The sequence below is a fragment of the Oncorhynchus tshawytscha genome, linkage group LG26 (assembly GCF_018296145.1).
Source record: "Oncorhynchus tshawytscha isolate Ot180627B linkage group LG26, Otsh_v2.0, whole genome shotgun sequence".
Classification (NCBI taxonomy): domain Eukaryota; kingdom Metazoa; phylum Chordata; class Actinopteri; order Salmoniformes; family Salmonidae; genus Oncorhynchus; species Oncorhynchus tshawytscha.
This window is the reverse complement of record NC_056454.1, coordinates 54160780-54185706: the sequence shown is the minus strand read 5'-3', so window position 1 is coordinate 54185706 and position 24927 is coordinate 54160780. Positions and strand designations below refer to the sequence as shown.

Genomic DNA, 24927 nt, shown 5'->3' with positions numbered 1-24927 from the left:
TGTGGGGTAGTTGAAAAACAAGTTTTAATGACTCCAACCTAAGTGTATGTAAACTTCCGACTTCAACTGTAGTTCTAACAGTAGGTCCTGAACAGTATATAGTTCTAACAGTAGGTCCTGAACAGTATATAGTTCTAACAGTAGGTTCTGAACAGTATATAGTTCTAACAGTAGGTTCTGAACAGTATATAGTTCTAACAGTAGGTTCTGAACAGTATATAGTTCTAACAGTAGGTCCTGAACAGTATATAGTTCTAACAGTAGGTTCTGAACAGTATATAGTTCTAACAGTAGGTTCTGAACAGTATATAGTTCTAACAGTAGGTTCTGAACAGTATATAGTTCTAACAGTAGGTTCTGAACAGTATATAGTTCTAACAGTAGGTTCTGAACAGTATATAGTTCTAACAGTAGGTTCTGAACAGTATATAGTTCTAACAGTAGGTTCTGAACAGTATATAGTTCTAACAGTAGGTCCTGAACAGTATATAGTTCTAACAGTAGGTCCTGAACAGTATATAGTTCTAACAGTAGGTCCTGAACAGTATATAGTTCTAACAGTAGGTTCTGAACAGTATATAGTTCTAACAGTAGGTCCTGAACAGTAGGCTTGTAGAACATTCGGGCACAACCAGTGACACATTTTGGAGCATTGAATGAAAAGTCCCATCCTACCTGGTTGTTTCTGCCGTGGTTTGGGCAGGTTGGTAACACAGCTGTGAGGACACATGAGGACGTTGCAGGGGTGGAGAGCTCCTTCCAGAAACCTCTGTTTGGTCTCTGAGATATGGATCCCCCCCAGCGGAGCCTTGGGCATTGTGTTGGCAGGGACCAGAGCTAGGCAGTACACCCCCACTTGGTGAATACTGTCTATAGCCTGTAGAAAATACAATAGACATGCTGACAGGGACCACCTGGTGAATACTGTCTATAGCCTGTAGAAAATACAGCCTGACAGACAGGAGGGGTTACTAGATGTGTGTTCCATTATAATGATTTGACTCAGAACATCATGCAGCTTTAAATGGACTTGAAGAGGTGTTGTATATATGATGTATATACACTGTGTTGTACCTGTAGAACGCGGCTCATCCACTGGAAGCTGCCCTCCTCTGAAGCATCTGGTCTCTGTTCTGCCACCACTACAATACGCTCATCATGGAGAACCGAGACGGAGAACACTGCTATCCTAGAACACAAGAGACCACTGCTATCCTAGAACACAACAGAGACCACTGCTATCCTAGAACACAACAGAGAACACTGCTATCCTAGAACACAACAGAGAACACTGCTATCCTAGAACACAACAGAGAACACTGCTATCCTAGAACACAACAGAGAACACTGCTATCCTAGAACACAACAGAGAACACTGCTATCCAAGAACACAACAGAGACCACTGCTATCCTAGAACACAACAGAGACCACTGCTATCCTAGAACAAGAACACTGCTATCCTAGATCACAACACTGCTATCCTAGAACAACACCACTGCTATCCTAGAACACAACAACAACACTGCTATCCTACAACAACAATAACACTGCTATCCTACAACAAAAAACACTGCTATCCTATAACACAACACCACCACTGATATCCAACAACAACACTGATATCCAACAACACTGCTATCCTACAACACCCACAACACTGCTATCCTAGAATACCAACACCGCTATCCTAGAACATAACACTGCTATCCTAAAACACTGCTATCCTAGAACACCACAACAACAAAGCTGCAATCCTAGAACACCACAACAACACTGCTATCCTAGAACACCACAGCAACAATCCTAGAACATCACAACAACAATCCTAGAACACCAAAACAACAACACTGCTATCCTAGAACACAACAACACTGCTATCCTAGAACACAACACTGCTATCCTAGAACACAACAACACTGCTATCCTAGAACACAACACTGCTATCCTAGAACACAACAACAACAATGCTATCCTAGAACACAACAACAATCCTAGAACACCACAACAACAACACTGAACATCCTAAAACAACAACACTGCTATCCTAGAACACAACAACAACACTGCTATCCTAGAACACAACAACAACACTGCTATCCTAGAACACAACAACAATCCTAGAACACAACAACAATCCTAGAACACCACAACAACAATCCTTGAACACCACAACAACAACACTGCTATCCTAGAACACCACAACAACAACACTGCTATCCTAAAACACCACAACAACAACACTGCTATCCTAGAACATCACAACAACACTGCTATCCTAGAATACCAACACCGCTATCCTAGAACATAACACTGCTATCCTAAAACATAACACTGCTATCCTAAAACACTGCTATCCTAGAACACCACAACAACACTGCTATCCTAGAACACCACAGCAACAATCCTAGAACACCACAACAACAATCCTAGAACACCAAAACAACAACACTGCTATCCTAGAACACAACAACACTGCTATCCTAGAACACAACACTGCTATCCTAGAACACAACAACAATACTGCTATCCCAGAACACAACAACAATCCTAGAACACCACAACAACAATCCTTGAACACCACAACAACAACACTGCTATCCTAGAACACCACAACAACAACACTGCTATCCTAGAACACCACAACAACAACACTGCTATCCTAGAACACCACAACAACAACACTGCTATCCTAGAACACCACAACAACAACACTGCTATCCTAGAACACCACAACAACAACACTGCTATCCTAGAACACCACCACAACAACACTGCTATCCTAGAACACCACAACAACAACACTGCTATCCTAGAACACCACAACAACAACACTGCTATCCTAGAACACCACAACAACAACACTGCTATCCTAGAACACCACAACAACACTGCTATCCTAGAACACCACAACAACAACACTGCTATCCTAGAACACCACAACAACAACACTGCTATCCTAGAACACCACCACAACACTGCTATCCTAGAACACCACAACAACAACACTGCTATCCTAGAACACCACAACAACCCTGCTATCCTAGAACACCACAACAACCCTGCTATCCTAGAACACCACAACACTGCTATCCTAGAACACCACAACACTACTATCCTAGACCACCACCACACTACTATCCTAGACCACCACCACAACGCTGCTATCCTAGACCACCACAACAACGCTGCTATCCTAGAACATCACAACAACACTGCTATCCTAGAACACCACAACACTGCAATCCTAGAACACCACAACAACACCACTGCTATCCTAGAACACCACAACACTGCTATCCTAGAACACCACAACACTGCTATCCTAGAACACCACAACACTGCTATCCTAAAACACCACAACAACACTGCTATCCTAAAACACCACAACAACACTGCTATCCTAAAACACCACAACAACACTGCTATCCTAAAACACCACAACAACAACTCTGCTATCCTAAAACACCACAACACTAACAACAACACTGCTATCCTAAAACACCACAACACTGCCATCCTAGAACACCACAACAATGCTATCCTAGAACACCACAACAACACTGCTATCCTAGAACACAGAACCTCCCTCCTCACCTCCCCCTGTAGACAAACTTCATGGGCTCCACTGCCAGCGCCGTGGCAACCACATCATCAGCGTTGTGTCTCCGCCCACACACCGTCATCAGCCCGTCCATTCTACCCACGATAAATACTAGGTTGTCCTGGAGACCACACACACAGGGTGGTTAGTCACTGCCCAACACATCTTGTCAAATAAAATAAAATATGTATTTATCACATGCTTGGTAACAGGTGTCGACTAACAGTGAAATGGATGGTCAGGTCCAGCAGTATGTCAAGTAAAATAAAATGTTATTTGTCACATGCTTAGTAAACAGAGTAACAGTGAAATGATTATCTACTGAATTCAGCTATACCTAATTTAGCTACATTTAGCAGACATCATGCTGGCAGATACACTACCGGTAAAACGTTTGGAATCATGTAGTAACCAAAAAATCTAACTTGATTTTATATTTGAGAATCTTCAAAGTAGCCACCCTTTGCCTTGATGACAGCTGCATCAGATGACCTGGTCTCCACAATCCCCCAACCAAATTGAGATGGTTTGGGATGAGTCGGACCGCAGAATGAAGGAAAAGCAGCCAACAAGTGCTCAGCATAGGTTGGAAAATCATTCCAGGTGAAGCTGGTTGAGAGAAAGCCAAGAGTGTGCAAAGCTGTCAAGGCAAAGAGTGGCTATTTGAAGAATCTCAAATATAAAATATATTTGGATTTGTTTAACAGTTTTTTGGTTACTACATGATTCCATATATGTTATAGTTTATGTCTACAATGTAGAAAATAGTAAAAATAAAGAAAAACTCTTGAATGAGTAGGTGTTCGAAAACGTTTGACCGATAGTGTACATTTAGCAGACATGCTAGCAGATACATGCTAGCAGATGCATTTAGCAGATGCATTTAGTAGAACATCATGCTAGCCGACACATTTAGCAGACGTCAGGCTAGCAGACGTCATGCCAGCAGACGCATTTAGCAGACGTCATGCTGGCAGACATCATGCCGGCAGACATCATGCCGGCAGACATCATGCCGGCAGACATCATGCCAGTAGACATCATGCTAGTAGACATCATGCTAGTAGACATCATGCCGGCAGACATCATGCTAGTAGACATCATGCCGGCAGACATCATGCTAGTAGACATCATGCCGGCAGACATCATGCTAGTAGACATCATGCTAGCAGACATCATGCTAGCAGACATCATGCTAGCAGACACATTTAGCAGACATCATGCCGGCAGACATCATGCTAGCAGACACAATTAGCAGACATCATGCTAGCAGACATCATGCTAGCAGACACAATTAGCAGACATCATGCTAGTAGACATCATGCCAGCAGACATCATGCTAGCAGACACATTTAGCCGATATCATGCTAGCAGGTGCATTTAGCAGACATCACGCATGCAGACATGCTAGCAGACACATTTAGCAGACCTCATGCAAGCAGACATCATGCTAGCAGACACCATGCTAGCAGACACATTTAGCAGACACCATGCTAGCAGACACATTTAGCAGACATCATGCTAGCAGACACAATTAGCAGACATCATGCCAGCAGACATCATGCCAGCAGACATCATGCCAGCAGACACATTTAACAGACATCATGCTAGCAGACACATTTAACAGACATCATGCTAGCAGACATCATGCTAGCAGACACATTTAGCAGATATCATGCTAGCAGGTGCATTTAGCAGACATCACGCATGCAGACATCATGCAAGCAGACACATTTAGCAGACATCATGCAAGCAGACACATTTAGCAGACACCATGCTAGCAGACACCATGCTAGCAGACACATTTAGCAGACACCATGCTAGCAGACACCATGCTAGCAGACACATTTAGCAGACATCATGCTAGCAGACATTGCTAGCAGACACATTGAGCAGACACATTTAGCAGACACCGTGCTAGCAGACACATTTAGCAGATATCATGCTAGCAGACACATTTAACAGACATCATGCTAGCAGACATCATGCTAGCAGACATCATGCTAGCAGACATCATGATAGCAGACATCATGATAGCACACATTTAGCAGACATCATGCTAGCAGACACAATTAGCAGACATCATGCTAGCAGACACCATGCTAGCAGACACATTTAGCAGACATCATGCTAGCAGACACATTTAGCAGATATCATGCTAGCAGGTGCATTTAGCAGACATCACACATGCAGAAATCATGCTAGCAGACACATTTAGCAGACACCATGCTAGCAGACACATTTAGCAGATATCATGCTAGCAGACACATTTAACAGATATCATGCTAGCAGACACATTTAACAGACATCATGCTAGCAGACACCATGCTAGCAGACACATTTAGCAGACATCATGATAGCAGACACATTTAGCAGACATCATGCTAGCAGACACAATTAGCAGACATCATGCTAGCAGACACCATGCTAGCAGACACATTTAGCAGACATCATGCTAGCAGACACATTTAGCAGACATCATGCTAGCAGACATCATGCTAGCAGACATCATGCTAGCAGACATTATGCTAGCAGACATCATGCTAGCAGACATCATGCTAGCAGACACATTTAGCAGACACATTTAGCAAACATCATGCTAGCAGACACATTTAGCAGACACATTTAGCAAACATCATGCTAGCAGACACATTTAGCAGACACCATGCTAGCAGACACATTTAGGAGACACATTTAGCAGACATCATGCTAGCAGACACATCCAGCAGACACATCCAGCAGACATCATGCTAGCAGACATCATGCTAGCAGACATCATGCTAGCAGACATCATGCTAGCAGACATCTTGCTAGAAGCTGGGAATGTGATGATCCTAGAAACGGATAACATTGAACTCACAGGTCCTACAAAGCCCAGTAGTGACGTCCTGGTGAAGGGTCTGCCACTGATGGGACCTCCTGACGCTCTTACTGGGATGGTCTGGAACAGGCAACAGGACTATACACACACCACTAGACACACACCACATAGCTCCCTAATACTGTTACCGAGATGGTCTGGAACAGACAACAGAACTATACACAACACATTGCTCCTAATGCTGTTACTGGGATGGTCTGGAACAGGCAACATGACTGTACACACGACTCAGTATTAATTTATGTAGTTATTGCCTTTAATTAACCGGAAAAGTTATTGAGAACACACTCTTTTGCAGTAACAATGTGACACCATTATGAGTGTTCAAGTCACAGTACAAACCTGGAATGTGTTCTTGGTCATGCCCGGGAGGCCGTAGTATGCCACGCCGGTGCTCCCAGAACTCACACAGATCTCCCCCACCTCATCTGTCTGGCAGAGATACGGAGTTCCCTCCACACGTACCACACACACCAGCGCTGTGGACACACACGTCACAACATCACACACACTGACTGGATATCAATAAACAAAGCATTGTAATCAATAGGACAACGTGTTTCTCCTAACTGCCCTCGTTACAGGCTAAGTTGTGTAGGTGTTTCCCACATTACAGGTTAAGTTTTTTAGGGTTTTTCCCTCGTTCCAGGCTGTTCATTAGGTGTTTCCCCTCGTTCCAGGCTGTTCATTAGGTGTTTCCTTTGTTCCAGGCTGTTCATCAGTTTTTTCCCTCGTTCCAGGCTGTTCATTAGGTGTTTCCCTCCTTCCATGCTGTTTAGTGTTTCCCCTCGTTCCAGACTGTTCATCAGGTGTTTCCCCTCGTTCCAGACTGTTCATCAGGTGTTTCCCTCGTTCCAGACTGTTCATCAGGTGTTTCCCCTCGTTCATCAGGTGTTTCCCCTCGTTCCAGACTGTTCATCAGGTTTTTCACAATTTGTTGTACTTTTACCCTTTTTTCTCCAACTTTGTGATATCCAAATGGTAGTTACAGTCTAATTCCAATCGCTGCAACTCCCCTACAGATGCCGAGGCTGTTCTTTAGATTTAACCAGGCACCTAGGTATTTGTAGTTGTCAACATATTCTAGGTCAGAACCATCCAGAGTACTGATGCTAGTCGGGCGGGATGGATATAGGTATGTAACAGTTTGGGTCTAGAGTGTCACCCCCTTTGAAGAGGGTGCTTGCTTCGGGACAGAGACGTTAGCCAGGAGTAGCCACTCGGATAGCAGCTAGCTAGCTGCGATGATCCGGTATAAAAGGTTCAGAGCTTGCGGTAGGAATCCGGAGATGTTCTTTAGGTTTCCCCCCCGTTACAGGCCGTTCTTTAGGTTTCCCCCCGTTACAGGCCGTTCTTTAGGTTTTCTGGTCAGGTAAAAAACAGGGATGTAACAATTCATCAATACGTATTGGTCCCCGATTCAAATGTTTAAGACAACTGCATCGATCCATATGTAGCATGCATTGGTCAGAAAATCGTTCCAACCGTTACGAATCGTCAATTCACTTTTTTACCTAATTTTGTGACAACTCTGCTTCAGTGTAAGCATGTAACTGTGTTCATAGTCATAGATCTACAAGTCATTTTGCATGTCAAACAACTCCAGTGAATATCAGCAGCCTAGTAAAACTGCGCAATTTGCCCAACTTCATGCGGAACCAATGTGAGGTAGGGGGCCAGTTCCCTCTTGCACATCTGCGCTGCACCTTAAGCATTCAAATGCTAAAATGGCGTGCGAAATTTTAGGCTTCATTAGTTGAGTGACAACCTGTGTAATTTGCTAGGTTATTGTTGATTATTACAGGGTTATTGCCCTGTTGAATAAGAGTAAGCTACCGGAGACAACTCACCTGGCTTTACCTGCTGAACGGGCTTTACCTGCTGAACAGGCTTTACCTGCTGAACGGGCTTTACCTGCTGAACGGGCTTTACCTGCTGAACGGGCTTTACCTGCTGAACGGGCTTTACCTGCTGAACGGGCTTTACCTGCTGAACGGGCTTTACCTGCTGAACGGGCTTTACCTGCTGAATGGGCTTTACCTGCTGAACAGGGCTTACTGTAGATTCTATTTTGATTGTTCAGGTTCACCATCAGCAATAGTCTTGGGAGTTTTGCTAAAAACAATCAGTGTATACAGTCATTTCATAGATGAGAGGGTAAAGTTGATAATTTCATAATGATGACAGCAATCACTTTGCGAAGTGCACTGCATGGCCAAAGCAGGCGGAGAAAATAAGCTCACTAAGAACGTCCAAACAGTCAATATCAATCGATTTTGAGGTGGGTTGAAATCCAAAGTTGTGCTATGCACTGAGTGTACAAAACATAAGGAACACCTCTTTCCATGACAGACTGACCTGGTGAAAGCTACTGAATAATCTCTTATTGATGTCAATCAGTGTTGATGAAGGGGAGGTGACAGGTTAAATAATGATTTTTAAGCCTTGAGACATGGATTGTGTATGTGTGCCATTCAGAGTTCAATTGGGGTCAGATGAAAGATTTAAGTGCCTTTGAACAGGGAATGGTAGTAGGTGCCAGTTTGAGCGTCAAGAACTGCAACGCTTCTAGGTTTTTCACATTCAACAGTTTCCTCTGTGTATCTAGAATGGTACACCACCCAAAGGACATCCAGCCAACTTGACAACTGTGGGAAGCATTGGAGTCAAGATGGGCCAGCATCCCTGTGGAACGCCTTCAACACCTTGTAGAGTCCATGCACCGACGAATTGAGTCTGTTCTGAGGGCATATGGCGGGGGGCAACTCAATATAAGGAAGGTGTTAATGTTATGTGCACTCAGTGTATATTCATTCGCTAATTTGTAAATTATAAATATTGACACATGACTAGCTCAAACAAGTCATCTGCATAAATGACAAGTTAATTAGTGATGGTGAATTCAATGTGGGGGGACAAAAACAGAACATAGGCTACATTGCCTCCTAATCTGATAGTGGGGTGGTAGATGTCTCTCCATTATGGCTCTAATCTGATAGTGGGGGGGTAGATGCCTGGTCTCCTTTATGGCTCAGATCAGGTGCCTACATAGTACACACCAGACATACATCACTCACCCACATGTCAGCTCAGAGAGGCCCGGCTCAGAGAGGCCCGGCTCAGAGAGGCCCGGTGCATGAGCTCCATAAGCAGCAGATATTCATTTAGAATGGAAAATTAATGTGTTTACGCAACAAATGGTTGTGCATCGAATCAAACAATCGCAACAATTTGTTCTGTAATCAAACCAAATCATTTCAAACTAAAACGTATCGTTCCTGTATCCTATTGGAGCCCATGTTTCTAGATACATACCAGATGATCCTGAAAGGGAAAACCACAGGCCCTTGTTACAGGCAAAGTTTTTTCATTTTTTTCTGGACATTATAATTAATTATGACTTCTGAGGACTTTTCTCTATGAGCAGCCATATAAATCTATAAAAACACTGTAGAATGTGTACTAGCTGGATGTACCGCCTGGTATGAGCTGTAGAATGTGTACTAGCTGGATGTACCGCCCGGTATGAGCTGAAGAATGTGTACTAGCTGGACGTACCGCCTGGTATGAGCTGTAGAATGTGTACTAGCTGGATGTACCGCCCGGTATGAGCTGTAGAATGTGTACTAGCTGGACGTACCGCCTGGCATGACCTGGCCCACGTCCTGCACTGTGAGGACAGAGAGCTTCTCCTCGGTGTCTACCCGGATCACACTGTGGCTCAGACCACTCATGGACAGAACTGCCTTCCCTGGTGGAGGGACACCCGACTCCGGAGGTCTGAGGAACCAACATTTATATACAGTATGGTTATACAGGTAAACTAACAGAACTGCCTTCCCTGGTGGAGGGGCTCCTGACTCTAGAGGGGAAACAGACAGATGGTGCCTTCAGAAAGTATTCACACCCCTTGACTTCCTGCACATTTTGTTGTGTTACAGCCTGAATTCAAAATTGATTAAATTGTTTGTTTTTCTCACCCATCTACACACAATACCCCAGAATGACAAAGTGAAAATATGTTTTCATATTTTTTTGCAAATTTATTGAAAATGAAATACAGAAATATCTCACAGTATTTACATTTATATACAGGGAAGAGGGCACAACAAAACCTATTCCCCCTCAAGAGACTGAAAAGATTTGGCATGGGTCCTCAGATCCTCAAAAGGTTCTACAGCTGCACCATCGAGCGCATCCTGACTGGTTGCCTCACTGCCTGGTACGGCAACTGCGCGGCCTCTGACCGTAAGGCACTACAGAGGGTAGTGCGTACGGCCCAGTACATCATTGGGGCCAAGCTTCCTGCCATCCAGGAACTCTATACCAGGCGGTGTCAGAGGAAGGCCCTATAAAATTGTCAAAGACTCCAGACACCCTAGTCATAGACTGTTCTCTCTGCTACCGCAAGGCAAGCGGTACCGGAGCACCAAGACTAGGTCCAAGAGGCTCCGAAATAGCTTCTACCCCCAAGCCATAAGACTCCTGAACAACTAATCAAATGGCCACCCAGACTATTTGCATTGCCCCCCCCGGAATGCTGCTGCTGCTCTGTTAATAGTCACTTTAATAACTCTACCTGCATGTACCTATTACTTAAATTACCTCAACACTGTTGTCCCCGCACATCGACTCTGTACCGGTACCCCCTGTATATAGCCTCCACATTAACTCTGTACCGGTACCCCCTGTATATAGCCTCCACATTGACTCTGTACCGTAACACCCTGTATATAGCCTCCGCATTAACTCTGTACCGTAACACCCTGTATATAGCCTCCACATTGACTCTGTACCGTAACACCCTGTATATAGCCTCCACATTAACTCTGTACCATAACACCCTGTATATAGCCTCCACATTAACTCTGTACCGTAACACCCTGTATATAGCCCTGCTATATGCTGTTATTTACTGCTGCTCTTTAATCATGTTATTCTTATCACTTACTTTTTTGGGGGGTATTTTCTTAAAACTGCATTGTTGGTTAAGGACTTGTAAGTAAGCAATTCACTGTAAGGTCTACTACACCTGTTGTATTCGGCGCATTAAACGAATCAAATTTGATTTTATTTAACCCCTAAGTGAATACTTTGAAGAAGCATCTTTGACGGCGATTATAGCTGTGAGTCTTTCTGGGGAAGTCTCTAAGAGCTGTCCACACCTGGATTCAGCCAAATTTTCCCATTATTCTTCTCAAAATGGTTGTTGATCATCGCTAGACAACCATTTTCAGGTCTCGCCGTAGATTTTAGTAAAAACTGTAACTCAGCCACTCAGGAACATTCACTGTCTTCTTGATAAGCAACTCCAGTGTAGATTTGGCCTTGTGTTATTGATTATTGTCCTGCTGAAAGGTGAATTCATGTCCCAGTGTCTGGTGGAAAGCAGACTGAACCAGGTTTTCATCTTGGATTTTGCCTGTGCTTAGCTCCCGTCATGACTCTCCTGTGAGGATCCAAAAGGATCCAATGGATCAGCTCTCTCTCTCCCGCAGAGGGAAAGAGGGATGGATGTTGGGGTTTTACGACACCTCACTCGATCGTAAACCATAGGCAGCAGACGATTCCTTTTGGTGCCTAGTTTGGGTGATCGGAGTGTCTGTGTGCCTTATGAAGAGTGTACAGCCCAAAACTACAACATCAAACAATGGTCACCAGGACAATATATTTCATCCTTCGAATGTTGATGAGATGGAACGTGGAAAATGGTCTATTTTGTGATGTCATTAAAAGTTAAATGAAGACGTTATAACAAAAACATTGTAACTTGAAGGGCTTTCACAATGTGTATCATGTTTACATACTTTACGTTGTGTAGAAAATATCCAGGACAAAGAGTGTTTTTGTGACGATAAGATTGTATTTTTAGTTCTCTAATGAGATCATAATAAATGTTGGTATCTTGCCTTGTAACCCAGGGAACCCAGAGAGCGTGTCAGCGTGACGTAAACACTCCTTTTTACCAGAGGGTATAAAGCATTTGAGTTAAAAATGAACATATCAGACTAGAATAACCACGCGCTGCAGCTGAGGTCTACAGTTAGTTACAACCGCAAAACGCAACACGTGTCTGAAGACAAAGCAACTTCTTAACAATCAATGTTACGGTTGAGTTACTGTCTTAAGGACTGTATCTAAGAACGTGAATTTAAGCAGGACCATACGGTTATTCTCTTCAAAAGATTGTCGTCATCACCACTATGGGATCATCGACACGGCTGATTAGCCTTCCTCAGGAGACCACTCTTCCAGAACGAGTGTAAGCAAACAGACAACTAAGAAGGACAGTGTGACATCTTGTGGACAATCAGATACTTACACCCACATTTCTAATTAGTTAATTGTTACATGATTAATTGAATCAAGTATTAATTAAACGCAGTAGGTAATTATTCGATAAATAGCAGTCATCACCTTAATGATAGTCACGACACTATTTCATTAATTGTTTTCTCCTGAAAAACTCCAGTCCTTAACGATTACAATTTATCACTAGCCACAATATATTATATAATGTTTACATACCCTACATTACTCATCTCATATGTATATACTGTACTCTATACCATCTACTGCATCTTGCCTATGCCGTTCTGTACCATCACTCATATATTTTTATGTACATATTCGTATTCATTCCTTTACACTTGTGTGTATAAGATAGTTGTAAAATTGTTAGATTACTTGTTAGATATTACTGCACGATCGGAACTAGAAGCACAAGCATTCTGCTACACTCACATTAACATCTGCTAACCATGTGTATGTGACATATACATTAGATTTGAAGAGTGGTACTCAGTAATGTGTTGTATTGTCCAAACATAACACTTTGTATTCACAAGTTTTTTTTTTTTCAGTATTACTTTAGTGACTTGACGCAAAGCTTCCATCTTTTCACTCTGTCAATTAGGTTAGTATTGTGGAGTAACTACTATGTTGTTGGTCCATCCTCAGTTTTCTATCACAGCCATTCAACTGTTTTAAAGTCACCATTGGCCTCATGGTGAAATCAGAGGTGGGAAGAGTTATGTAAATTAGATATAAATATTTTTTCATTTTCAATATATTTGCAAAAATGGCTAAAAACATGTTTTCACTTTGTCATTAAATGTTATTGTTTGTAGATGGGTGAGAAAAACAAGGGGTGGCAGGTATTCTAGTGGTTAGAGCGTTGGGCCATTAACCGAAAGGTTGCTAGATCAAATCCCCGAGCTGACAAGGTACAGATCTGTCATTCTGCGCCTGAACAAGGCAGTTAACCCACTGTTCCTAGGCCGTCATCGTAAATAAGAATTAGTTCTTAACTGACTTGCCTAGTTAAATAAAGGCAAAATAAATAAAACAACATAATGTGAAATAAGTCAAGGGGTATGAACACTTTCTGAAGGCAGGGTACCTGGTAACTCCTAGCTGTGGCTCATGTACAGACACAATAAGCAGGAAGGTCATTCAGTCCCTTTGTGTTTTTGCTGATGCTGCAAATGCAACCTTTGTTTTGGGAGTGGCAGAATTCTCTGTGTGACGTAACAGGTTTTAATATAGCTCGGTGTAGTAGTGTGACGTAACAGGTTTTAATATAGCTCGGTGTAGTAGTGTGACGTAACAGGTTTTAATATAGCTCGGTGTAGTAGTGTGACGTAACAGGTTTTAATATAGCTCGGTGTCGTAGTGTGACGTAACAGGTTTTAATATAGCTCGGTGTAGTAGTGTTGTTCTACCTTCGGATGGCGACCGTCATGCCCTCAGCAGAGCTGGCACATGGACAGATCACTTCAGGACGTAGCCCACGTGCCTGGAACACGTTCAGGAAGGCGTCACACGAGGATATCGACCCTGCTCAAAGACAAAGAAAATATCAGATCAGTCCTGAGGTGTGGAAACTAAGAGGTTTTGCTCAAGTAGGAGTCTTTGTGATACAGTACGTTATAATGTCAAGACTTACAGAGCTCAGTAACAGTGTGTACTGGCAGTATGTACTGATTGTATAGTATGTACTGGCAGTGTGTACTGGTAGTATAGTATAGTACTGGCAGTATAGTATGCACTGGCAGTGTGTACTGGCAGTATAGTATGTACTGGCAGTGTGTATTGGTAGTATAGTATGTACTGGCAGTGTGTATTGGTAGTATAGTATGTCCTGGCAGTGTGTATTGGTAGTATAGTATGTCCTGGCAGTGTGTATTGGTAGTATAGTATGTACTGGCAGTATAGTATGTACTGGCAGTGTGTATTGGTAGTGCAGTGTGTACTGGCAGTGTGTATTGGTAGTGCAGTGTGTACTGGCAGTATGCACTGGCAGTGCGTACTGGCAGTATAGTATGTACTGGCAGTGTGTACTGGCAGTATAGTATAGTACTGGCAGTGTGTACTGGTAGTATAGTATGTACTGGCAGTATAGTATGTACTGGCAGTGTGTACTGGCAGTATAGTATAGTACTGGCAGTGGGTACTGGCAGTATAGTACGTACTGGCAGTGTGTACTGGCAGTATAGTACGTACTGGCAGTGTGTACTGGCAGTATAGTACGTACTGGCAGTGTGTACTGGCAGTATAGTGTGTACTGGCAGGAGAGTACGTACTGGCAGGAGAGTACGTACTGGCAGGAGAGTACGTATTGGCAGTATGTGTTGTGTACAGTACTGTGTACAGTATATGTAATATGTTGTAGTGTTTAGACTAACAGGGGTTAGCTCCATCAGTATGTGTTGTGTACAGTACTGTGTACAGTATATGTAATAAGTTGTAGTGTTTAGACTTACAGGGGTTAGCTCCATCAGTTACAATGAGCATCCTCAGGGAGCTCAGGCTGATGTCTCTCTGGTCTCTCTGGGCCAACAGGGACCAGTGCATATCTCTGGACTTCACCACAGCTACGCGTGCTACAGAGACACAGTGTTTAGCCAATCACAACCAGCCTCACACAGCGCTCAGCCAATCACAGCAGGATAGACAATAAGAGAAGACTCACTCACTGACCATAGTGACTCAGAAGACAGACACTGTCTAAACACATCACACACACACTACCACACACTGACCGGAACCTGGACCCCCCCTCATCTAGGTAAGTGTGAACCTGGACCCCTCCTTACCTTTGTAAGTGTGGATCTGGGCCCCTCCTCATCTAGGTAAGTGTGGACCTGGACCCCTCCTCACCTTGGTAAGTGTGGACCTGGACCCCTCCTCACCTTGGTAAGTGTGGACCTGGACCCCTCCTCACCTTTGTAAGTGTGGACCTGGACCCCTCCTCACCTTTGTAAGTGTGGACCTGGACCCCTCCTCACCTTTGTAAGTGTGGACCTTCTGAATCCAGGAGAGAGGGTTGACCTTCATCAGGGAGTAAGGGATGCTGATCACGTGCATCCTGGTCATCACACTCTGCCAGGCAGCAGCAACAACAACATGGTGGTGGTGAACACAGGGACAGTATTTACCGGGGTTGGTCTCTGCAGTGTCCATGACACACCATGTCAGGAGAACACTGACAATGTAAGTCATGTCACACAGTTTAGTCTGAACAGTACCTGCTAGCATTTCAAACCCAGGCATGTACGTGTGTTTGTGTGTGTGTGTGTGGGCATGTGCGTGCGTGTGTGTGGTGTGTAGTCTATGTGTAGTGGTTGAAAAAGTACCCAACAGTCATACTTGAGTAAAAGTAAAGATAACTTAATAGAAAATGACAAGTAAAAGTGAGTCACCCACTAAATTGCTACTTGAGTAAAAGTCACCCACTAAATTTTCTACTTGAGTAAAAGTCACCCACTAAATTTCTACTTGAGTAAAAGTCACCCACTAAATTGCTACTTGAGTAATAGTCACCCACTAAATTGCTACTTGAGTAAAAGTCACCCACTAAATTACTGCTTGAGTAAAAGTATTTGGTTTTATATTTAAATATAAGGAACAAAAGTAAATGTATGAGTATAAATAATTTAAAATTTGTTATATTACGCAAACCAGACGGCACCATTATCCTGTTTTTAAAATGTACGGATAGCCAGGGGCACACTCCAACACTTAGGCACCTTTACAAATGAATAATGTGTTTAGTGAGTCCACCAGATCAGAGGCAGTAGGGATGACAAGGGATGTTCTCTTGATAAGTGTGTGAATGACAATTTTCCTGTCCTGCTAAGCATTCAAAATGTAACGAGTACTTTTGGGTGTCATGGAAAATGTATGGAGTAAAAAGTACATTATTTTCTTTGGGAATGTACAAATATATTTAGTATAGTAAAGTACAGATAGCCCAAAACACTACTTAAGTAGTACATTAGTGTTTTTACTGAAGTAGTTTACACCACTATGTATAATGAGCATACGAAGAGCAACTCACGGTGAGAACCCCGTGCCACAAGCCTGCATCTCTCTTGAAGTCCAGGACGTTGCAAATGGTCTCAGCTGAAACAGAAACAATTAGTCACATATTAAATACAATATTAAAACTTCTCGGTTTCCCTTTCTCACTGGCCACATAAAGACTGAATGATATGAAATACTAAATCCCCTCCTGAATAGAGAACTACAGTGTGACCTTGATTTGGTTCTGAATTACATTTTCATCAAAATGTACCTCAATAACAAACTTGCCTTCCATCCATAAATACAAATAAAATTGTAATATTACAAGCCTAGTTGGTTTAGCCACAGAAAAAGACAGGAACCTTCCCGCTAGCCATGATTGGCTGAGATAATGGATGGGCTGGACATGCTGGGAGATGAGTTTGGATTGGTCTACCATGTAGCATGCTTCTGTCTATAACGTGAGCTGTTCAGTAAGTCTTGACAGTTCTTTGTACCACACCGCTTTTGAAAGATATAACATTAGCCATCCAGAACTACAAAGGTTTTGGTACTTTTCTCAACAACATTGATGCCCTGAATTTAGCGGGCGCTATCAACAGATCAGTTGGAACAAGTGATGGTCTACTTTCTGCACACGCCACGGTCAGTGTGAACCAGAGTGACTTGACAACGCTGGCCAAACAAGCTGTAGCTACAAACAAAACAGAGTTAAATTGATCCAGTCCGTTGTGAAGAGTTCATTCAGATATACGGGTAAGAGTCAAGCTACATTTTCAGATATAAGTTCGTAATTTTGTCAAAATCAAAAGTCAGTCAGTATCTGGTGTGGCCACCAGCTGCATTAAGTACTGCAGTGCATCTCCTCCTCATGGACTGCACCAGGTTTGCCAGTTCTTGCTTGAGATGTTACCCCACTCTTCCACCAAGGCACCTGCAAGTTCCCGGACATTTCTGGGGGGAATGGCCCTAGCCCTCACCCTCCGATCCAACAGGTCGCAGACGTGCTCAATGGGATTGAGATCCGGGCTCTTCGCTGACCATGGCAAAACACTGACAATTCAGAGCACGATTTGCCAGTCCTGTCTGGTCCAACGACGGTGGGTTTGTGCCCATAGATGACGTTGTTGCCGGTGATGTCTGGTGAGGACCTGCCTTACAACAGGCCTACAAGCCCTCAGTCCAGCCTCTCTCAGCCTATTGCGGACAGTCTGAGCACTGATGGAGGGATTGTATTTGCCATCTACTGTATTTCATCAACATGTCTACATGTCTAGACAATAGCGACCCACCCACTAGATGTGGCTGGGGGGTGGTTCTAGCATTTCCTTCACATGGCATCAATTTAAAACAAGTGTGTCGAGTAGACACCATCTAATAATGATAAAATATTTTTGTTTTTGATACTGCTACTACGCAAGTAACCACTTCACTGTACCGTTTACACCTTCTGTCCTTTGCATGTGACAAATAAACTGAGGTTTTATTTGATATAGCGACTGGTTCTCACATGTTTATTTTTTTATTTTATTTCACCTTTATTTAACCAGGTAGGCAAGTTGAGAACAAGTTCTCATTTACAACTGCGACCTGGCCAAGATAAAGCAAAGCAGTTCGACACATACAACGACACAGAGTTACACATGGAGTAAAACAAACATACAGTCAATAATACAGTGTAAACAAGTCTATATACGATGTGAGCAAATGAGGTGAGATAAGGGAGGTAAAGGAAAAAAAAGGCCATGGTGGCAAAGTAAATACAATATAGCAAGTAAAACACTGGAATGGTAGATTTGCAATGGAAGAATGTGCAAAGTAGAAATAAAAATAATGGGGTGCAAAGGATCAAAATAAATAAATAAATAAAATACAGTAGGGAAAGAGGTAGTTGTTGTGCTAAATTATAGGTGGGCTATGTACAGGTGCAGTAATCTGTGAGCTGCTCTGACAGTTGGTGCTTAAAGCTAGTGAGGGAGATAAGTGTTTCCAGTTTCAGAGATTTTTGTAGTTCGTTCCAGTCATTGGCAGCAGAGAACTGGAAGGAGAGGCGGCCAAAGAAAGAATTGGTTTTGGGGGTGACTAGAGAGATATACTTGCTGGAGCGTGTGCTACAGGTGGGAGATGCTATGATGACCAGCGAGCTGAGATAAGGGGGGACTTTACCTAGCAGGGTCTTGTAGATGACATGGAGCCAGTGAGTTTGGCGACGAGTATGAAGCGAGGGGCAGCCAACGAGAGCGTACAGGTCGCAATGGTGGGTAGTATATGGGGCTTTGGTGACAAAACGGATTGCACTGTGATAGACTGCATCCAATTTGTTGAGTAGGGTATTGGAGGCTATTTTGTAAATGACATCGCCAAAGTCGAGGATTGGTAGGATGGTCAGTTTTATAAGGGTATGTTTGGCAGCATGAGTGAAGGATGCTTTGTTGTGAAATAGGAAGCCAATTCTAGATTTAACTTTGGATTGGAGATGTTTGATATGGGTCTGGAAGGAGAGTTTACTGTCTAACCAGACACCTACGTATTTGTAGTTGTCCACGTATTCTAAGTCAGAGCCGTCCAGTGTAGTGATGTTGGACAGGCGGGCAGGTAGCGATCGGTTGAAGAGCATGCATTTAGTTTTACTTGTATTTAAGAGCAATTGGAGGCCACGGAAGGAGAGTTGTATGGCATTGAAGCTTGCCTGGAGGGTTGTTAACACAGTGTCCAAAGAAGGGCCAGAAGTATACAGAATGGTGTCGTCTGCGTAGAGGTGGATCAGAGACTCACCAGCAGCAAGAGCGACCTCATTGATGTATACAGAGAAGAGAGTCTGTCCAAGAATTGAACCCTGTGGCACCCCCATAGAGACTGCCAGAGGTCCGGACAGCAGACCCTCCGATTTGACACACTGAACTCTATCAGAGAAGTAGTTGGTGAACCAGGCGAGGCAATCATTTGAGAAACCAAGGCTGTCGAGTCTGCCGATGAGGATGTGGTGATTGACAGAGTTGAAAGCCTTGGCCAGATCAATGAATACGGCTGCACAGTAATGTTTCTTATTGATGGCGGTTAAGATATCGTTTAGGACCTTGAGCGTGGCTGAGGTGCACCCATGACCAGCTCTGAAACCAAATTGCATAGCAGAGAAGGTATGGTGAGATTCGAAATGGTCGGTAATCTGTTTGTTGACTTGGCTTTCGAAGACCTTAGAAAGGCATGGTAGGATAGATATAGGTCTGTAGCAGTTTGGGTCAAGAGTGTCCCCCCCTTTGAAGAGGGGGATGACCGCAGCTGCTTTCCAATCTTTGGGAATCTCAGACGACACGAAAGAGAGGTTGAACAGGCTAGTAATAGGGGTGGCAACAATTTCGGCAGATAATTTTAGAAAGGGTCCAGATTGTCTAGCCCGGCTGATTTGTAGGGGTCCAGATTTTGCAGCTCTTTCAGAACATCAGCTGAACGGATTTGGAGAAGGAGAACTGGGGAAGGCTTGGGCGAGTTGCTGTGGGGGGTGCAGTGCTGTTGACTGGGGTAGGAGTAGCCAGGTGGAAAGCATGGCCAGCCGTAGAAAAATGCTTATTGAAATTGTCAATTATGGTGGATTTATCAGTGGTGACAGTGTTTCCCATCTTCAGTGCAGTGGGCAGCTGGGAGGAGGTGCTCTTATTCTCCATGGACTTTACAGTGTCCCAGAACTTTTTTGAGTTAGTGTTGCAGGAAGCAAATTTCTGCTTGAAAAAGCTAGCCTTGGCTTTTCTAACTGCCTGTGTATAATGGTTTCTAGCTTCCCTGAACAGCTGCATATCACAGGGGCTGTTCGATGCTAATGCAGAACGCCATAGGATGTTTTTGTGTTGGTTAAGGGCAGTCAGGTCTGGGGAGAACCAAGGGCTATATCTGTTCCTGGTTCTAAATTTCTTGAATGGGGCATGTTTATTTAAGATGGTTAGGAAGAGATGGGTGGGTCTAAGGCTTGAGCGGGTGTGAACGATGCTGAATGGGTGTAGACAAAGAAGAGCTCTCCAGTAGGTACCAAAACATTCAAGGGCCATTTTCTCAAAAGTGGGGTTACAAGTTTATCAACTTTCAAAGCAGAATTACTTTCCCATTGTTCCTCAACTGCAGTGTATTGTATGATATACCATTTCCGAGTCTCTACTTTTATCCAATGTAAAAAACACCATTTAAATTTTTGCTGCATAAGACTGAACCGAGGCGGTTGTTCCAAAATAGCAAAGTTGGGATGGAACTCGTAAAATGTCAACATCTCTACAGTCTCGGGAGTATTCCAATACGGAGAGACAGAGTTATCTATCCAGGGTGGAACTGGGACAAAGAGACGATGGAGGAGATGATGGACAGATGGACGGAGGGAAGAGAGGATGGACGGAGGGAAGAAGAGGATGGACGGAGGGAAGAAGAGGATGGACGGAGGGAAGAGGAGGATGGACGGAGGGAAGAAGAGGATGGACGGAGGGAAGAAGAGGATGGACGGAGGGAAGAGGAGGATGGACGGAGGGAAGAGAGGATGGACGGAGGGAAGAGAGGATGGACGGAGGGAAGAGAGGATGGACGGAGGGAAGAGAGGATGGACGGAGGGAAGAGAGGATGGACGGAGGGAAGAGAGGATGGACGGAGGGAAGAGAGGATGGACGGAGGGAAGAGAGGATGGACGGAGGGAAGAGAGGATGGACGAGAGGAGGGAAGAGAGGATGGACGAGAGGAGGGAAGAGAGGATGGACGAGAGGAGGGAAGAGAGGATGGACGAGAGGAGGGAAGAGAGGATGGACGAGAGGAGGGAAGAGAGGATGGACGAGAGGAGGGAAGAGAGGATGGACGAGAGGAGGGAAGAGAGGATGGACGAGAGGATGGACGAGAGGATGGACGAGAGGATGGACGAGAGGATGGACGAGAGGATGGACGAGAGGATGGACGAGAGGATGGATGAGAGGATGGATGAGAGGATGGACGAGAGGATGGATGAGAGGATGGACGGAGGGGAGAAGAGGATGGACGGAGGGAAGAAGAGGATGGATGGACGGAGCCCCTCCCCCTGCCTCTCACACCAAGCCCCTCCCCCTGCCTCTGTACCGGTACAGAGTCAATGTGGAGGTTATATACAGGGGGTACCGGTACAGAGTTAATTTGGAGGCTATATACAGGGGGTACCGGTACAGAGTTAATGTGGAGGCTATATACAGGGGGTACCGGTACAGAGTCAATGTGGAGGCTATATACAGGGGGTACCGGTACAGAGTCAATGTGGAGGCTATATACAGGGGGTACCGGTACAGACACTCTACTCAGCAAACTGGATGCAGTTTATCACAGTGCCATCCGTTTTGTCACTAAAGCACCTTATACCACCCACCACTGCGACTTGTATGCTCTAGTCGGCTGGCCCTCGCTACATATTCGTCGCCAGACCCACTGGCTCCAGGTCATCTACAAGTCCATGCTAGGTAAAGCTCCGCCTTATTTGAGTTCACTGGTCACGATGGCAACACCCATCCGTAGCACGCGCTCCAGCAGGTGTATCTCACTGATCATCCCTAAAGCCAACACCTCATTTGGCCGCCTTTCGTTCCAGTTCTCTGCTGCCTGTGACTGGAACGAATTGCAAAAATCGCTGAAGTTGGAGACTTTTATGTCCCTCACCAACTTCAAACATCTGCTATCTGAGCAGCTAACCGATCGCTGCAGCTGTACATAGTCTATCGGTAAATAGCCCACCCATTTTTACCTACCTCATCCCCATACTGTTTTTATTGATTTACTTTTCTGCTCTTTTGCACACCAATATCTCTACCTGTACATGACCATCTGATCATTTATCACTCCAGTGTTAATCTGCAAAATTGTAATTATTCTCCTACCTCCTCATGCCTTTTGCACACAATGTATATAGACTCCCGTTTTTTTCTACTGTGTTATTGACTTGTTAATTGTTTACTCCATGTGTAACTCTGTGTTGTCTGTTCACACTGCTATGCTTTATCTTGGCCAGGTCGCAGTTGCAAATGAGAACTTGTTCTCAACTAGCCTACCTGGTTAAATAAAGGTGAAATAAAATAAAATGAAACAGAGTCAATGTGGAGGCTATATACAGGGGGTACCAGTACAGAGTCAATGTGGAGGCTATATACAGGGGGTACCAGTACAGAGTCAATGTGGAGGTTATATACAGGGGGTACAACAAAAAACAAAACTAAAACAACACCTCTGCTGTCTTCAACCAGGTTCTCAGCGATCACTGCCTCATTGCCTGCATGCGAAATGGGTCCGTGTTTATTCTAGCTAGCAATTTACCTTGGCTTCTACTGCGTTCGCGTAACAGGCAGGTGAAAATCTGTCGTTCTGCCCCTGATCGAGGCAGTTAACCCAACGTTCCTAGGCAGTCATTGAAGATAAGAATGTGTTCTTAACTGACTTGCCTAGTTACATAAAGGTATATATATTTATTATATATATATATATATTTTTTGAAAGCGGCAAAATCGGCGCCCAAAAATACTGATTTCCGATTGTAAGGAAAACGTGAAATCGGCCCTAATTAATCGGCCATTCCGATTAATCGGTCGACCCCTACTATGTACAGAGTCAATGTGAAGGCTATATACGGGGGTACCGGTACAAAGTCAATGTGGAGGCTATATACAGGGGGTACCGGTACAGAGTCAATGTGGAGGCTATATACAGGGGGTACCGGTACAAAGTCAATGTGGAGGCTATATACAGGGGGTACCGGTACAGAGTCAATGTGGAGGCTATATACAGGGGGTACCGGTACAGAGTCAATGCGCGGGGGGACACCGGTTAGCCGAGGTAATTGAGTTAATATGTACATGTAGGTAGAGTATATAATTGCAAAAAAAGCATGTTTAACTATTTTCATGAAATACTTTAATTATTAGTGGGCTTTGTGTTTGTGGAAGGCTTATATTCAGCCTAGGAATAACTTGAAAAGCCCTGAATTCATTCGATTATTACTGAAATGCAGTGTATTTGACCTTTAACTGTACAACTCAGCTTATTTTGAGAAATCATTTTAAAAAATGGAGGAGATATAGAGGGAGGAGGCGGAGAGAGAGAAGAGGGAGGGAGAAGAGAGGAAAGACAGGAGAGAACGTGAGAAGGAGGAGAGATAGAGAGGGAGGGAGGGAGGAGGAGAGAGAGAAGAGGGAGGGAGGAGAGAGGAAAGACGGGAGGAGAGAATGTGAGAGGGAGGAGAGGAGAGAGAGGGAGGGAGGAGAGGAGAGAGGAAAGACGGGAGCGGGAGGGAGGGAGGAGAGGAGAGAGGAAAGACGGGAGGGAGGGAGGAGAGAGGAAAGACGGGAGGAGAGAACGTGAGAGGGAGGAGAGACAAAGGAGGGAGGAGAGCAGAGAGAGGGGAGGGATGAGAGGAGAGGAGAGATAGCGGGAGGGAGGAGAGGGGAAAGAGGGGAGAAAGAGGGAGGAAGGAGAGCGGGAGGGGAGGAGCCGAGAGACAGAAGGAGGGGACGAGACTGATGAGGAGAGAGAGGAGAGACAACGGGAGGGGACGAGACTAATGAGGAGAGACAACGGGAGGGGAGGTGAGACAACGGGAGGGGAGGAGAGAGCGGGAGGGGAGGAGAGAGGAGAGGGACAGAGGAAGGGAGGAGAGGCGGAAGGAGGGAGGAGAGAAGGGAGGAGAGACGGAAGGAGGGAGGAGAGAAGGGAGGAGAGAAGGGAGGAGGGAGGAGAGGCGATACAGAGGGAGGAGAAAGGAGGGAGGAGAGGCGATACAGAGGGAGGAGAAAGGAGGGAGGAGGGAGGAGACAGGAGGGAGCAGATATATGGAGGAGCGAGGAGAGGAGAGGGGGAGGATATCGATGAGGAGACATAGAGAAGCAAGAAGAGAGAGAAAGGGGAGGAGATCAAGTAGGAGACAGAGGGAGGAGATATAGAAGAGCGAGGAGAAAGAGGAAGGAGATAAAGAGGGGGAGGAGAGAAGACAGAGGGGGGAGTAGATAGGAGAAGATACAGAGGAGGGAGGAGAGAATGAAGGGGGAGGAGATAGGAGAAGATAGAGAGAGTGAGGGGGAGGAGATAGGAGAAGATATAGAGGAGGGAGGAGAGGAGAGAATGAGGGGGATGAGATATAGAGGGAGGAGAGGAGAGAGGGGG

General features: G+C 44.5%; 1 protein-coding gene across 8 annotated transcripts in view; it reads right to left on the bottom strand.

Moving 5' to 3' along the window:
- dip2a (disco-interacting protein 2 homolog A) overlaps positions 1–24927 on the bottom strand; it is a 193353-nt gene that overhangs the window by 38236 nt on the left and 130190 nt on the right. For 7 of the 8 annotated variants that reach the window (XM_042306850.1, XM_042306849.1, XM_042306851.1 and 4 more), the window contains 10 exons: positions 16826–16890; positions 15774–15867; positions 15249–15368; positions 14208–14322; positions 10124–10263; positions 6826–6962; positions 6463–6543; positions 3596–3723; positions 1075–1189; positions 676–877 (listed from right to left, as the gene is read on the bottom strand). In XM_042306850.1, coding sequence (XP_042162784.1) covers positions 676–877; positions 1075–1189; positions 3596–3723; positions 6463–6543; positions 6826–6962; positions 10124–10263; positions 14208–14322; positions 15249–15368; positions 15774–15867; positions 16826–16890 — 1197 coding nt within the window. Of the gene's footprint in view, positions 1–675; positions 878–1074; positions 1190–1424; positions 1462–3595; positions 3724–6462; positions 6544–6825; positions 6963–10123; positions 10264–14207; positions 14323–15248; positions 15369–15773; positions 15868–16825; positions 16891–24927 lie in introns of those variants that run through there. The other variant, XM_042306856.1, reaches the window with a different exon arrangement.